This window comes from Athene noctua, chromosome 2, assembly GCF_965140245.1.
Source record: "Athene noctua chromosome 2, bAthNoc1.hap1.1, whole genome shotgun sequence".
NCBI lineage: Eukaryota > Metazoa > Chordata > Aves > Strigiformes > Strigidae > Athene > Athene noctua.
Window position 1 is genome coordinate 127,834,195 of NC_134038.1, and position 17,235 is coordinate 127,851,429.

A 17,235-nucleotide genomic window follows, 5' to 3' on the forward strand; every position below is an offset into this window, starting at 1 on the left:
AAAGATCTTGTCAGAGTGGGGTCCAGTGTATTTTGGGAGGATTCAAAATGTATTATTACACAGAAGCCTGATATATTGCTGGCTTTAAATTCACTGAGTCTCAGCAGGAATTCTTTTGCTCTCTGCTTCCTCAGTTTTGGGGATGACTCTTCCACAAAATAAACATTTTTAATTAATTGGAAGAAGGAAAATGTGTAGAAATGTCAGTAATACAGATATAATTCTACATCTTAGATGTGTCATCTTAGGTGTAACCTTGTTTTGCAGCAATGTCAGTATTCCTTCTAAGTTTTTAAGCTATGGGGTTTCAATGATTAAGAAGCCATCACTTATATTTTCCTTGAACACATCAATAATGTAGCTGGTTCACCTGAGTCCATCCCTACCACAGGAATCCTAGGACTATTGGTGCATTGTTACAAACACAGGATAAAAATTATTGGCTTTAAGAGTGGTATTAATGACACTATACTAAATAAACTCTTAAATGTCTTCAGTTTAACAACCACTTTTTTATTTGTATAGTTTCAGACTTTATGAATTTTGAAGAAAGATTGAATTTCTTCAGAGGGTCTAGAAAACAGAAGATATTTAATGCTTTTTTAATTACAGGGCAAAAATGTGTTTTCTGAATCCTACTGTTTTATGCTTGGCAACATCAATGTGAAGTGAGACTATTGCATAGTTTTAAGACACTGGGGTCTCTAGCAAAGTAGTTTTACAGAAAGGTGCCCAAGAATGGGAGCTTCTTTCTGGACATGCTAATGTGGGGAGTTGATTAGTTTTACAAAAGGGTCTAACATTGTTTTCCGATAAAGATGGCTTGTTGCATCTGTTTCCTGCTGCTACACTCCCCCAAGATTTTCCTAATTCTTTATGTGGAAACAAGAAAGGAGGAACTAGAAGATTACAAGGATTATGAATTACTAGGTTGTATTTGAATGACTGAGATGTTCAAAGAGATGTATGGACTGATTGAACAGATAGAAAACTTGAGTTCAGATTCCCAGTTCTGGTATGTCTGAATTGTTACAACAGTTGACATGCTGTAATTAACCACTAGATGTCACTCTTGCTTAACTTGTATGTTGCTGCAGATGTGTGGTACTACCACTGTTCATTTCTTTATTAGCATGTGTATTCATATTGTAAATATTTATATCAAACATCTTCAGATAGTGCATTGTTTGGAAAAATTATTAACACCTGGGGAAGCATGGCAGGTGTCCATTCACTGATCCTGAAGAATCACTATTAATTCTGTCAGAAAAAAATAACAAATATAGTTTGGCATTTGCTTTAGAGTTCTACCATTCTTATGTAGTCTATCTAATGGTTAAGTGAAGTTGAGCTTTCTCCAAGGTAGGTCACAAAGCTTAAGTCCCTGTGTTCAGCAGAGCATATCTGCACATGCACAGCTCAGATGTACTGTATAGGCTCAACGTTTTCTGGAATCACACAGCTGATGCATTCAGGTAAATCCTTGCTCATTCCAGAAAAGGGAAGGAAGCTGCCAAGGCAATTAATGCAGACTGCTTTCCTGGAGGCAGCTTGAGATTGGATAGTGTTCGTTGTTGGAAAGATAAATTGTTCTGGCATCAAAGGCTTATGAACCATCAATCTTCTTCCAGGGGGCAAGAATGGACTTAACTGTGCATGCGCAGTACACTTACTCTAAAATGGGCTGTGACACTGGGGAAAATGGCAAGTAGGAGTCCTGCTTCTGCAACGGTCTGCAACCTGTTCCTAAGAGGCTTTAAATTGTTCTGTGGAATCTCAAGGGCACATTACTGCAGTGAGTGAAACATTTGGGCATTATAAAATGTAAAAGGGCAATTCTACAAATTCGTCAATTATACTTATTCAGCAATGAAATTTTACGTGGCTGTGAAGAAGTATCTCGGGTCAGACTAGAAATTCTTTTAGAAAATAAGTCAAATGACTACACAGTGATTGCCTAGCAGTGAAATTGCTTTTTCCTTCTCTTATGCTTTCCTTCACTCCTTATTTTTGTAGTAGTTCAGATGATGAAGAAGAACGGTTAGCTCGGAAGAGAGAGGAACGAAGGCTGCAGTCTCTTCAGAGGTAAGTCTTGACAGCTTGATATATAGTTATATGCTTCCTGGTGATACAGGATTATTTTGCCCTTCTAAGGAATGCATGGAGTACTAAACAAAGAGACATCGTGGAGTTAGGCATGGCAATGTCAGGTTCTTAGAAAACAGGCCTTGCTGTGAGATTTATGAACCTGATTAGGACCCTGTATTTCCGTGAGTGAACAGAGTGGACCTGCTCACCCTGGCAGTTACCGTAAGTGTTCTGTGCCAGCTGAGAGCAAACAGGAAGGATGGGTCAGAAGTCTTGTCTAGTCTCTCCTGGACTGCTGCTTGTCTGTGGCATGACTTAATGCCAAAGTGAGGCTGGGATTCAGAGGGAAAAACCTCTTTTTGGATTCATTTGATAACTGGTTCTTTTGCTTTTAAAATCTGGCTGGAAAAGGTAGAGAAGTTGATGATGAGATACCTCTTAGAAATTTTGCTCAGGAAATGGAAAACTGTGGCTCAGTTCTCACTTCAGACTTAATTCCATATTTCCATCCTTTCTATTAAAGCTGTAGTGCTTGTGGAAAAGTGCCAGAGTCAGCAGTGATACAGTGCTGCTCAGTGAGAACAGTATTCCTTCAAATATAGGTGTTTATGGCTTAGCTCTCCAGTGACTCTTCATGGTTTTTATATTATTCTTTAGATAAACAATTTTTGTAGGTAGGACCGTGATACCTGGTACAAGCCCATTGTGCCTTTTGAATCATACTTCATTTCATGGTCTTTATTTTGGAGATTCACAGTGGATTAGCTTCAGCAAGACAAGAGGGGAGTCCTAACCAAACTAATTCTAGGCTTGGAGCTGTCAGGTGTGGGTTTGAACCCCTACAGACCGACAAGGAAATTGATCTTGGATTTGCTACTTCACGGTTATGTTCTCGAAATACTCGGCTGCCAAGTAACAGGTGGGCACCTTACTGCCGTGCTGATGCCTGCTGTTTTCTGGTGAACTCTGATTGTTTACATGAGCAGGGGCTGCAGGGAGCAAGGCATACTTCCAGATGAGACCTCCTGTGGAGCCTTTGCATGAAGGCATTAAGTTTCTCTATTACAAATGTGCATAAGACAACAAGGTGGATGTGCTTGGTTTGCTCAAACATGTTAAGTTTCTGACTGGGAACAAAAGTGGGAGCCAATAAGGTTCTCTTACAGATGTACCTGCTGTCACTCATATCTCTGGCAGAAGCTGGGACAATCGCTCCATGCAAATCTGTTCTGTGGTTCTGAACTGCCAGGTTATATAAGCAAATACAGCAACTGTTTGCCCGAATCTGACAATAGTTACTGCTCTGAAGTAGGTACTGTGATATCAGGAGGCAGAATAGATTCTGTTGTAATGGGTTACATTGATGTGTCCTTCAGCATTATATAAAATTCTGAAATTTGTTGGCAGTAGAATGAATTAGAATAGGATACAATGTGGACATTTGACAAAGTGTTTCTCAGAGCTTGACTCCGTGCAAAGCTTGAATGGTTACTTTTGGTTTTATGATGTTGATTTTTTTTTTTTTTGAGCTATTATATACTGGCATTTTAATAAATCTATTTTAGTTTTCTACTAGCTCTATATTACAGTTTAGTAGCTTAAACTTTCCAAATTTAAACTTACCAAATTGTCTTTGTTCTACACATTAATGGAACAGACTTACTGTTGAAGTAATGTTTATTCTGCATTTGTACTTGTTTAGGAAAGTATAAGCTTAAAAGTAAGTTTCTGTGGAGGGAAGATGGGAATTATGTCTCTTAGTGTAGTTCAGTTAAAACTAGTGTTTTTAAGAAAAAAAAAATATTGATATAATGGTGCCACTAATTTAACCCTTTAGATTGTGTGTAAAGGCATTCTACTTCTGTTGTAACTGCAAGCTGCTGATGCAAAGAGCATTCTTACTTCTCATTCTTCTTCAAGGTACAACATTCCTTAGCTCTGTTCTCTGCCAAATGTGTTTTGCAGAGAGCTATTCACATTTCTTTGGAGTTTTTGTGGTTTTTTTATTCCGTTGTATGAGTGCAGTCTCGGCATGTATCCATAAGATTGCTGTGATCAACAGGATGTAAGGACAGCATAAATCCAGGGATGGGAGAAAAGCAAGGAAAGTGTTTATTTGGGGACAGAGTAGAAAGCAGTACTTACCCTTTCACCATTGCAAGGTAGTGTCAAACTTTATCCAAGAAGAGAATGAACGCAAATTTGTTTTTCATGAACATCTTGATTTGTGAGCTTAAAGTGTCATACTTGAATGGGCACAGAAGGATAAGAAATAGGTGGGCAATTTAGGAAATACATTCACACGTAGTCATACCACCCATTTTCTCAGACAAGTGATGTTCAGGACTTGCAATGGATCAGAAAAAAGGGAAATTTTTCACTTGTTAATCCACTTCTAACTAGTCACAGCACAAGAGGCAGAATGCTAGTGTGAAGGTGATGTTTCTCCTATAATGCTTTAGAGGAGAACAATAACATTATTATGCTACATTGTTCAGTTAAATCAACAGTTACCTATGTTTATTTTAAAGGAAAGGCTCATGACCAGGTGCATAGGGGATGATTGTGTACCATAACCTTTCTACTGTGATTTGTGTATCCACTTTAAATTCTTGGTGCAGTTAATTTGTAGGAAGTCTGATACTTCTGAAGTGTAGTGTTTGCTGTGCATACACAGAGCAAGTGGTGTTGCACAGGGCAATTAGCAACACAGAGGTAAGACCAATTCCGTTCCTGAATTAAGCCTAGGAACAAGGATTGCTCTGCCAGAATGATTGCTGCAGCCTTAGAGCAGCAGCTCTCTTTCCTAGCTTGTCTCAGGAGTGTGTCTGTGAAACAGAGAAACTGTTCTAATTGCAGGAGAGAGCTTAGCAGCAGCCCTGGGGTATTTCCCGTGTTCTGAACATGCGTACCTACTGTTTGTGTGGTTAGGAGGTCATGGGAAAATGCGAGGAGTAGGCCACTTCAGCAATCAGAACACCTCGCCCTACGTAGTGCTTGCTTCCTATAAGTCCTGTAAGGAGGATGAATTGCTGGTAGCAGGCTGTAGAACAGATTAATAGTCTCAGCGAGCCATTTCTGGTGAGCAAACTGCAGAGGAAAACACTGTATTGTATTGTGTAGTCTTTTCTTTCTACAACCTGTGAGTTTTTCACATAGCTTATATGAATAGCTGGATAAATATTTAGATAAGTAGCATGGGAGGAAAATAGACACAGCATTGACCTGGTGTCTGTTTGTTTTCCTGTATATTTCTTCTTGTGGGATACAGCTACTTCATGACCCTACCTACAGTACTGTTTTGGGGCCTTCAACATAAGAAGGACAGGATCAGGTGGAGCAGGTCGAGAGGAGGGCCATGAGGATGATCAGGGGGCTGGTGCCACCTCCCTTATGAGGCCAGGATGAGAGAGTTGGGATTCTTCAGCCTGAAGAAGAAAAGGCTCCAGGGAGACCTTATAGCGGCCTACCAGTACTTAAAGGGGGCTACAGGAAAGATGGGGAGGGACTCTTTCAGGGAGTGTAGTGATAGGATGAGGGGTAATGGTTTTAAACTGAAAGAGGGTAGATTTAGTTTAGATATTAGGAAGAAATCTTTCCTATGAGGGTGGTGAGGCTCTGGAGCAGGTTGCCCAGAGCAGCTGTGGCTGCCCCCTCCCTGGCAGTGTTCAAGGCCAGGTTGGACGGGGCTTTGAGCAACCTGGGCTAGTGGGAGGTGTCCCTGCCCATGGCAGGGGGTTGGAACGAGATGATTTTTGAGGTCTCTTCCAACCCAAACCATTCTATGCGTCTATATACAGCTGTTCATATCAGCTGGCAATGCAGGAACAACACAATTAGCCTGAGCTTAATTTCATGATTCCATTAGTAAATGGTAAAAACAAAGGAGGCCAAAGTTGCATAGTGCATGATTTTTATTTTGCAAGCTTCAAGATAATTGCAGCATCTAGTATTTTCTGGCTCTTCAGGTACACAGTAAAGGTCTGCTTTTAAGTTTAAGATTTGTGTTAAAATTCAGTTTTACAGTTACTTAGGTATTCCAGAACGACACTTCCTAGATGGCTGTTAGAATGAAGAGTAAGGGTAATGACATTGGCCTTGTGCTTGTCTTCACAAGAACAAAACTAGCTGTCACTTCACTGAGAAGCCTGAAAATCACTGCTGATATCTAGAGTTTGCACTCATAGTCAGTGGAAGGAAACCTGGAGTTCAGTTTTTGACTAATATTGAAGGAAAACAGGTATCTTACTGGATAGCTTTAGTCCTCTATTTGACTTCACGACATCTCTAACGTGAAAAATCATTTTTAAACATAGGATCAAGTAGTGAGTCTTTCCGTATGCTCATTTAGTTATTTGCAGCTGCAAATAGATGGTACTTTTGTATTTAGATTTATATAACTTATAAACCATGATTTATGTGTTATAAGTTTATAAACCAATGAAAAGCAATGAGGTCTTGAATGAGAAACTGCCAAATATAATTTGGTCGTGTACTGGTACGGGAGAACAAAAGTGGGGAGCGGGAAAAGAAAGGAATGCATTTCATTTGTGAAGAACCAACTATGGGAAATTATGTGAATTGTTAGTATTAGGAAAAGTATCTTCTCAGCTTACAGCAGTGGGGACAGCGTGCAGAAGATGAAGTAACAGCAGTAGTATTAAGAAACAGAATCAACTCAGAATACTGTAAAGTGACTTCAGTTGATCATAAAGTAAGATGTGAACAGTGCAATAAGCCACATCTGGGTGGCTGATTCAGTGACTGCCTGTTCAGAACTGTATCTGATTCTTTTCAGTTGATGTATACCCAAGCCTTATTTACTGTACAAGGATTTAGTCATGGGTGATATGATAGTCGTGGCTGCCAAAGTTGCACAAATATTAATAGTTTTACCCTTCAAACTTAAACAGTATAAGGATTTTAGATGTTTGGTGGTTTGTTTTGAATAGCCTAGGGAAGTATCCTAAAGTGTTTCTGAGGTTTAAAGCCTACACAGCCTGATTTCCCCCCCCCCCCGCCCTGCTTCTCATGCAGCTATTTAGTGCTTTCCATGTTGAGGGCAGACTCTGACTGGCTGCAGAAGTACTGAGATTTCAGTTGAAATTGCAGCAGTGAGTCTCTCTTATTTCAGACAAGGTGTGCAAAACAGTGAAGAACCATGCCATTAGTACCACCAGTGCAAAACCTGGTTTAAGGTCACATGATATCACATGGAAACTATACAGAAACAGGTCTAGCTTTATACCGGAGAAGGCTGCTTTAAGGAGAATATTTCTATTCTCTCTGAGACCCCTTGCCTCATATAATGCATTTCTCTTCTGCAACACTGAAAGCAGGAATCCTGTGGTTAGGTTAGCCTCTATAGGTAAACTTGACTCTTCTTCCTGTTCTCTTAAACCTCGCAGTCCTGACTTTCTTCCTCTACATGAATTTTATTTCATCACACTGATTCTCCAGTTCTTCCTCCTCCTCCTGCAGTTTGGCTAGGTTGCTTTGTTTCCTGTGCTGTCCGGGCTGAATAGTGGAAAGAGATTTAAGGGAGATGGGTATCTTGGGGAGACAGTAGTGGAAGGTTTTGAGTCAGTCTGTCTTATTTGGTTTTCTCATCATGCTTTATCTGCATGCTTTCCAGAAGTGCGGTTGCAGGGAAATGCCAGGTCAGCCCTGCAGCTCTGTAGGAAGCAGGGTAATTGCTTCTGAGGACACACAGGATCTGATTAGTAGTAGGAATTGTTTGGAGGTGGAATATGCATAGGGCAGATGGGATCTTTGGTGAATTAAGCTGTCAGTGCTTAACAGCTTTCTGCTGAATATGTGCAAATTCAAATAGGGCGGAAGTCACAACTTGTCTAAATGGGTTGAATTTTGATAGGGGCAACAAAACTGTATTTTTTTTTTTTGTTAGAACAACATTGTTTTGCCAAATTCTATGTCATTTTCTCAAAATACATAGATCCTGAATCATCCTAGTGAAGCAGTTGTGCGGGAAGCTTTTGGCTGTTTTTTTACACTAAGCAAAATAGATACTCCTTTTAAAGTATAAGGAAATCATCTGAGGAATGATGGAACAATTTCCATTTAAACTTCCTTAATTTCCCCCGCCTCCTCGCCCCCCCCCTCCCCCCCATCATCACCTTGCAAAAGGGAGAGGAGGAACGGGGGAAAAAAAAATTTACTTGGTTTATGTGAATAATTAAAGTTTTGGCAATATTAGATGGTCAGCACAATATTTTAATTTATTCTCTGCATGGATGCCGTACTGGATTTTAGAAACTAGCAGTTTTCACTTATACTTGCTGTATTGCTTAAATAAGAGTAATACACCTTTTATCTTTTTAGAATTATTATATTGAATTGGGATTCTGAAGTGCACTGTAATCACAGCTAAATTTTACAATTATGCTCCCTGCTGGAAAGCATTAGGGTCTTCAAATGTTGCACCTTGCTTCTCACGTATAGACAAATACCTCAGTGTGTGTTATGTGTACATATATGTGGATTCGTTACTTCTATATAGAAAAAACGTATTTTCTTTATAGTTGAAATGTATCTTATTTTGACGTTATTGATTAGTGAGAAGCTATAGGGAATCTTACAGATACATCAAGTGTATATAGAAAGATAATATATATAACTGATAAATGTTATTTTAAAAAAATTTGTATAACAACTGCATGCTAATTTAAAAAATGCTATCATCTTTCAGATGTAATTACCATAGTTTGCTTACAGCTCAAAACTGAGTGTTCTGATGCCTTTATTGCAGGAAACATGAAAGAAAACAGAAGCATGATGAAATATGCAAGAAGTATGGTATGTGGTAATCTTTTTTGATACTTATTTTCTGAATTGATTCCCTTTTTCCTAATTATTAAATTAACAGCAGAAACAAGCTGCTTTATGAGCAGCAGAAGGAATCAAGCCCAGTTTCCTACTGATGCATGTCTTCTGTCACCTGAACACCTGATCTCATCACTATTATGCTCCTGTTCTCTTCCTGCACTGACTCTCCCACTGGGCAAGAGACAATGTGCTGGATGGGGTGTTTACTTGGGAGGGCAATTTAAATATATTGATTAAAATTAAGTAGTTCTTTCTATCTCTTCCCAAGTAAGAGTACTGTTTTGGGGAGATTTTTTGTTTGTTCTTGAACGTGATAAACCAATCTAGTTGGAATTGGCTAGTAGGTTCAATGGTTATTGAAGGAGGATAAACTGACTAGCAGATATCAAGCTTAAACAAGAATGGAGCATGCAGCCTAACGTAGGGGTTAAAACTGCTGGGTTTTCTTTGTTTTTAAGTGGAGTTGTAGTCCAGTAGGAGAAGAATATCACAAGACTATAGGACCTGCTGTGTTGTATAGGTGGCTCTTATTATCTAGGCTTGTCAGTGCTTGCACTTTTCAATTGATTTGTTCATAGGTTAATAGTACTGTGTATTGAGAGCCAGATATGCTAAAACTATGCCGCACTTTTTATTATGCTAATTGCACAAATGTCAGAGAAGGTGATTCTAGGGGTCTGAACAGTCACTCAAAACTGTTAATTTTCATCCTCTTGTTAAACTGATTGGCAGTCTGGGAATGCCTTCATGAATCTGCAGCCTGCCCTTTGGCTGATGCAGAAGTGATACAGACAATCCCTATAGGGAATTCTCTGCCTGGGGAGTGTTTGCAAAAGTATGCTCCTTTGCTGGAATGGAGGAAAAATTCACTGTGAAGCTTGAGTTTTGGGTGGAAGAATGTTGTAGAAACTAGAAGTAATTTTTGTTAAACTTCAGTCCTGTGGTATTTTATAGGATAATTGACCCTGTATCCCAACCACAATTCAGTTTTAAGAGGTTTGAGTGGTTGACAACAATAGTCCAGATTTTAAAACAAAACAAAACAAAAAACAACAATCCAACCAGCATCATAAAACACACACTTTTTGTTTGCTTCTCTTTAGAAGAGACCTTAGAGTCAGTTTCAACAAGACTGAATCATTGGGATAGATCTGGTGAAGAACTTAAGACAATGGCTATGTCTCAAAAATAACACGCAGCAATCTACACAGATACACATATAACTCTTTAATCTCCTGGAGGCAGTGCAGCAAAGAAGAGTGAACAAGGTCCTGAATTCAGTATAGCAGTTAGTGTATCAAAGCACTGCACTGAGGTTAAATTATGTTTTTAAAGGCTGTGTTACATTCTGCTCATAAAACTAGTTTACCTGTCTGTTTCTGGATGGTTCTACATTTTAGTGAAGACAGTTCTCTCAGTGCTTAACTTTCAGACCTTTGCGGAATGCTTTGTTGGATCTTGCTGGACTACTTCAGTTTCCTGAGGAAAATAATTGTATAATTCTGTGCCTCTGGAACACGTCTACCAAATTCAACAAATCTTGTTGGTAGCTATACTGTGCAGACAGTTGTATGAGAGCTTGTGTCATTTTGCCTCCACTTGGAGCGTGTTAGTCTATCAGTGACTTAATTAGAAACAAGTTCATACATTCATTGTGTTAATGGAAGGTGTACCTTCTTCTAAGGAGTCAAGTGTATTCACTTCTTTGTGCAGTTGTGTTTTACAATGCAGTTTACCTGCAAAAGATCATAATAATCATAAAAAAAATTCAATAGAAAACTTCTATATAAAATTTATTGTCAGGTTTCTTTTAGTAGGTCTTGCTATAGCCTTGGATCTTCTGTCTTCATTTTTTGCTGTCTAGTAAATACCAATGTTAGCATAATAAACATCTTATAAAAATTGCTGCAAATCATTATGGAGACACTAGATTATTTTACACTTTTACGCATTTCAGAGAGGATTCTCAGTTAAGTAGGCATGGATGAGTGGCAGAATGACAATGACTTTGTTAACCTGACTGTAGATTAAGATGATCATGCCTGAAATTTCAGTATTTGGTTGGCTTTAAGGGAATGCCTTTTCCCATTTCATCCACCAGCTTTCCTTGCCCCATTTAAATGGTAATTACACATTTATAATGCATTGCAGGTGTCACTCTAGCCACAGTCCTTTGGGAGCATTGGAAGCAATAGACAGCTTTAGCAACCAGGAATACACACTTTGAATTGTTTCTTTGTTGCACAATTTTACAGTATTTTTCATTTGCTCACATATATGAATGCAGTATGATTACACAAATTATATGTTGACTGTTAAAAAATTTTAAAGTAGAGTTCAGAGCACTTTGCAGCTTGTGTAGTATACAAAGGAACTACAATTTAATTGCTGCTGCATTTGCTGCTATTGTATGTTCAGTATAGCATTAGTGAGAAGCTGCTTTATTATTTATTTCAGGATTTTGCCTGGTATTAGTGGAAGGATTCTTTCTCTTCATTTTTACAAAATTATTGCCTTTCATGATTTTAGGCTTCCACACCACTTCAGTTCTGCAAATGTTTTGATCAGCTAATTTAATGATATGTAATCCTATCTCCTTTATTTTATGTGAGACGTTGATTTTTATATTCAGTAGTTTGTCACAGTAAATGTTCCTTCTGTTCAAGATAGATACTTTGTCTTGACCCTCTTTAGTGTTCTGAATGCAAATTAGGGAAACCTTGTATTGGTATACACTTAAAGTGATTTAGTTAAGAATAGAGTTGTTAATCTGGGGGTTAAAAATGAAGAGGAAAAGTGTAATAAGGGATGAAGACATGCCACAAATGAGTTCTTTTTTTTTTGTGGCATATATAGTCTCTTGTAAGTATTTTACTTGTTAATTTTAGTTTTGGGCAGTGCTGATATGTGAGAGTCAGATCTCAGGGACTGAGAAGCTGCATAGTTAACATAGTATATAATATAAATGTGTATGCTGGAAAGAGGTATTAGATTGCTTTGTCATTTCATACATATTAGAAGGCCTCTTTATTTCATACAAGCTAATGAAAGATACTTGACTACTATACCTTTCAAATTTTTGAGTGTTTCTTAAATACTGCTAAGTAGGTCAAATATTTGTCAAAATGAAGGTAAATAGAAGTAAGCTGTTTGAAGTTCTTGTGTCTTGTGTGTCAGTATTCAAGTTCAGCAGTAACAGGTAATGGACTTTATTGCAAACAAGACTGCTGAAGCTACAAATATCTAGCTTCTCTGAATCTCTAAGTGTAAATTACAAGTTGGGTAGTTGCTCTCATGTCAAAATTGAAACAGTTGAGAGACACAATTCATGTCTGGTTCAAGGCAGCACATGAGCTTTAGCTGAACCAGACATGCTATCTATCCAATTAGCATAGGCTTGCAGCTCTTCTTTGAGTGTCACAGATAAGAGCAACTGTGGCAGCTGCCAGGAGCTTTTTATCATGCTCCTTTTTTTGTATGTCTCTAGATTGTTTTTGTCCACTTCCTGAAGCCTGATACAACTTCTTCAGTAAGAATTTGTGCAAGTGGTGAGCTGCTGCCTCCCTTCTCTCACTTAATGTAATATTATGATGTACTTAGAATGCTGAGGATAAAAGAAACTTAAACACTGGGTGCAGAATTGAGCGCAAGACTCAGAGCAAGGTCTAGCAGATGTTGTAATCTCTGGTTATCCTAATTTGGAAGGATTTCTCTTAGAATACCTTCTTTACCAGGAGATTAATTTCCGAAGTCATGACCAATAATACACTGGATTGACCCATAGTTCTTAAGACCTGTTTAGTTCCAATATTGTCTAATAAAACAAAGAAGTTAAACATAGTAATACCTGATCAGTAGTGGTGATATCTGTTCACTTGTAAACATAATTCAGGAAAATTAAAGCAGGTACTACTGGGAATGGCATTTGCAATAATGTGTAAAATGACACTTTCACTTGATATATGAGGACTAGTTATTTAAAATGACATTTGGCTGAGTGTTTTGTGGCAGAGGCAGATAAAAGTATATTTGCTCCTGAATGGTATTGAAAAAGTTTATCAGGATTCTTACACTGTCCTCTGATTAATTTGAAGTTGCCACTATTGGACGTAAAACATCATTTCCATTGGATTTCAGCTGGTTTAAGATGTAAGAGAACAGTGTCTAGTGTTTTACTTTGTTACTTTCAGATCTATCAAGTATCGTCTCTTGAATGAAATACAGGACACATAATAAGCACCTGCCAAACTACATAGAGAAGTATGCAACCTAAATTAATTCTGTCAGGGAATCTAGTACCACCTCTTGCCACTCTGTGGAAAGTGTTTCGAAGTTTGGTGCCTTCTGTTCTAAGTGGAACTTAATGAGTGCAGGGAGTTTATGCAATGCAAATTGTAATAAAAATGTTAATTTCTAGTACTGTTGCTAATTTTCTGTAGATGTCACGTAGATGTGTTTTGTATTTGGAAGTAGTGAAATAAAGAAGTACTGCAAAAATTTGTGAGAATTGGACTACTCAGTTGTCTTTCAGGTAACTAAATATATTAGGATCCATAGATCCTAGTTGCCAAAGTATTAACAGGAAGGAGTGGAGGTGGTCTGGAAATAGAGTAAATGTTCTATATTTGGATCGAGTTAATATTAATGTAGGAATGTTACCTGAAGGCAGTAAAGGTTGAATGGTAGGCCAAGGATAAGAGGTTTTTTAGTGTATAAGCTTACTTGTTGGCTAGAGTAGACTTAATGGACATTACAGCACTTTGTTAAATGCATGAAAGGCAAGAGTAAAATTTGAGAAGTAACTGCTTTCTAGAAGTTTAAAAATATAAAAATTTCAAGATCTCAAAATATTGTATATACTTCTTGACAATGCTGCCATCTAACCATGTTCTTATTACACAAATACTTAAGATTTTTTTTTAAAGTAATTACGGAAAATGGTAGTACCTTTGACAGAAGGTACTATACCAGGTAAATAGACTGTATTTCATGTTACCTGGCTGAAATTAATGTCACTGGCTTACCCCTTCTTTGATAAATAAGGGCCACTATGTATAGTTTTCGTTTTAACTTTTAAAAATTGACTGCTTGTAATCTTGTAAATTTGAGTAATTATAGGATTTTTCAAACTTATTCCTTAATATTTGCTATTCCCTATCAGGTAGGTAGTTGCAGTTACTGATACGAGAATCAATACTAAGCAGTTGTGCTTCTTGGTTGACATCTTAACCTGTCAGTTCAAAATTTCAACAACTGCAACAAGGTAGACAAAAGTATAGTCTTCCTTCAGTGCCATTAGCTTTTGACTTTTAGATAGAACAGTGAATGTTCAGTATGTGGGTGCAAGTGCACATGGAAAAGAGGTGCGGTACGAAAAGGTCTGCGGGGGCTTCTTACAAGATCTGGCAGTGACTAGTGTAATCTTTCTCTTCTACTGTTGTGAATCTGAAAATTTGTGAATTGGGGTAGTTTGGCTTAGCAGTCTTCTGCCTCTTTGCCCTAAACAAATGAGCTGGAGAAGAGTCCAGACTTGCCAGACATCAGTACAAAAATCTCGGTAGAAAAGATAGTGGTAATGTTCCTGTTCTTTCACAACAAAAGGTCAGCCTCTGGACTTTTATAGGATGCTTTTGTTTTCAATCTGCACTTCTGCCTAGCCCAAATCTGGTGTGTGGTTGAAAGTCTCTTTGAAATAATTGCTGTAGGGAACAGTGATTGCTTAGCTAACCCTTACAGAAGATGGTGTGCGTGTCCAGACACTCAGCATAATTGGATGGCTTTGCAGTGCTTTCTGTGACAGGATTCTGGTAAAGTCATTAAGAATCTTCATGATGGAAACATGCTGCAACCTGGATTAAGTGATGCTCTTGTTCTGGTCCCTGGAGGTTTTAATATATGTAGAAGTGATCTTCATTTGTTCTTAGAGATTATTGTCCTGTTGCCGAAATGCTGTAAGTGGCTGCATGTGACAGATGGTTGTGTATAATCTAAGTAGAACTAAGTCAAAGTAGCAGCATCTTACATTTTAAAAGGATGATGATCCTACAGTAACTTTAATTTATAAACTGGTCAGTCTGAATCTGTTCTTCCTGAACCATCTCTATGCTTAGATTTTTGTAGACTTGACTCTCACAAACGCATTTTGTAGGGTATATCTCACAAACGATAAATTTTTTTTTTCTGTAATAGTTTTTCATAGAGAAATGTCCTCTCCCTGCTAAATCATGACATACCTATTCATGATTATAGTCTGAGAAAGAGTGCTTAAGAACACTTTCAATTTATTATTATACTTGAGTGTTTGGGTAATAGAGCAACTATTACAAGAATTGCCTTTTGGTTTTGTTATATGGAGTACCTATTACAGTGATTTCAGTAACTCAAGGTTTTATGTAATAACGGTAAGAAAGTGATAAATGCAGTCCTGTTTTGTTTTACAGGTCTTCTCCAGGATTCTGATAATCCATACAGCAGATTTGAGAACGAATAAAGCTGAGAACCTTCCACTAGAACTTGTAACTGCAGAATACAGGAAGATAGTTTGTTTTCATTTGCCCTTTTGGGTTTTTTTCCCAGTTTTTTCTTCCTTGTTGTAAAACTAGGAGTGGACAAAGACTTCCAGAAATACATGTTTCTATCTTCTACCTATCTCAAACTATTTTTTTTATAAATGCTTTTGGTTGTTGAAATGTTTGCTGATTATTTTTTTTATGGTGTCATTTAAGTGTAAAATACTATCTTTCCTCCTCTCAGAACTATTTTATTACTCGATGTAGGTGGCTGATAGTCACAATCATGTGTTTGAGTTCAGTCTTAACTGCCACTTAAAACAGTTGTTCTCATGTTCCTAAATAAGATTTTTCTCTACTGTATCTTTTTTTTATAAAAATAAAAGGTAACATGGAAGCACAGCTTCACAGAGCAGAAATAGGTGATGTTGCTATTGATGAGAAAATGTACCAGGCACACTCTTATGTACTACCACACTATGAGAATTGGGTGGAGTTTTTTATTCTGGAAAAAGATCTTAGAGTGTAATGTCTAAGGGTTGACAGAGGGGAGCTTATTTGTCTTTGAATAATTCAATTTAGTCATGGAAATGTTAACATGTACTTTGGATATATCACTGATGTGAGAAAGAAATTAGCAAGATTTGAAGAAGGTAGTTCTTGAAATAAACAGTTATGTGTGCCTAAATTTAAGGAGAAACATCAGTCTGTGAACAGTTTCTTCTGTCAGCCTAATGTATAATTAACAAAAAAACAACGCTGCCACAATTCTGCAGTTTACCAGGGTTGACCCTGGCCAGCAGCTAAGCACCACCCAGCTCCTTGCTCCTTCCCTCCCCACAGTGGGCTGAGGGAGAGGATGGAAACAGCAAAAGTGAGAAAACTCTTGGGTTGAGATAAAGAGTTTAATAAGTGAAGAAAAGGAGGGTGGGGGAACAAGTCCTGCAAAGGCAAATGCTGCCTCTCAGAAGCAGACCTCAGCCCCCCTTCCCCTCAGTTTTTGTTGCTGAGCATGATGCTGTATGGCCTGGAACATCCCTCTGGTCAGATCTGGCCAGCTCTCCCAACTGTGTCCCCTGCCAGCCTCTGGCCCGCCCCTGGCCTACTGCCTGGAGCAGGGGAAGTGGGGAAAACGGAAACCTTGATACTGTGCAAGCACTGCTCAGTAAAAGCCACATCACTGCTGTGTTACCAGCACTGTTCTAGCCACACGTCCAAAGCAAAACACCATATGGGTTGCTATGAAGACCATTACCTCCTTGAGCCAGACCCAGTACAGTGAGAAAGCAGTATTTTTTTTTTAACCTTCTACTGTTCATTTGGTATTTCCAAAATGTGATTTATTTCTTGTCTTTCTTTTCATAGAGGTGGTTAATTGAGCATTTTTAATAGCTTACCAGTATGATGCAGCAAGCAAAGAGCTCTTCCTGCTCCCCCATCTAATTCAGGTTCCCATTTATTCTGTACTCTTCAAATAACTTCCCTTGCTGTATATTATCCATTAAACAAATGTACAATATTGAAGATGTTAATCTTATTTTTATCAACATTCCTAAAATAAACACTTTAACATCTTTAGTTTTGTTCTGTTATTCTGTACAATTTTAAATTAACTTGGTTTGAAAAAAGTGATCAAGTATGAGTTTGGGAGAAGGGAAAGGATGCAGTTTTGGTTTTGCTGTTTTTCTGACAAGAATAAAATCTTAAGAGCATACAGGTGTAGTGAGAATTAAATCTTGCCTGTGGGTGATGAGGTAGGTGAACTGCCATTCCTCCCAGTGCTAAAGAACCT

The 17,235-nt window shown here is 38.1% G+C and overlaps 1 protein-coding gene across 1 annotated transcript in view; it reads left to right on the plus strand.

The window, feature by feature from the left end:
• Nucleotides 1–15,845, plus strand: part of LOC141957946 (pituitary tumor-transforming gene 1 protein-interacting protein-like) — a 30,077-nt gene extending 14,232 nt beyond the window's left edge. Inside the window, exons 5-7 of the mRNA XM_074900248.1 lie at nucleotides 2,017–2,085; nucleotides 8,858–8,904; nucleotides 15,375–15,845. Of these exons, the coding sequence (XP_074756349.1) occupies nucleotides 2,017–2,085; nucleotides 8,858–8,904; nucleotides 15,375–15,424 (166 nt within the window). The 3' untranslated portion in view covers nucleotides 15,425–15,845. The remainder of the gene's footprint in view (nucleotides 1–2,016; nucleotides 2,086–8,857; nucleotides 8,905–15,374) is intronic.
• The last annotated feature ends 1,390 nt before the right edge of the window (nucleotides 15,846–17,235 follow it).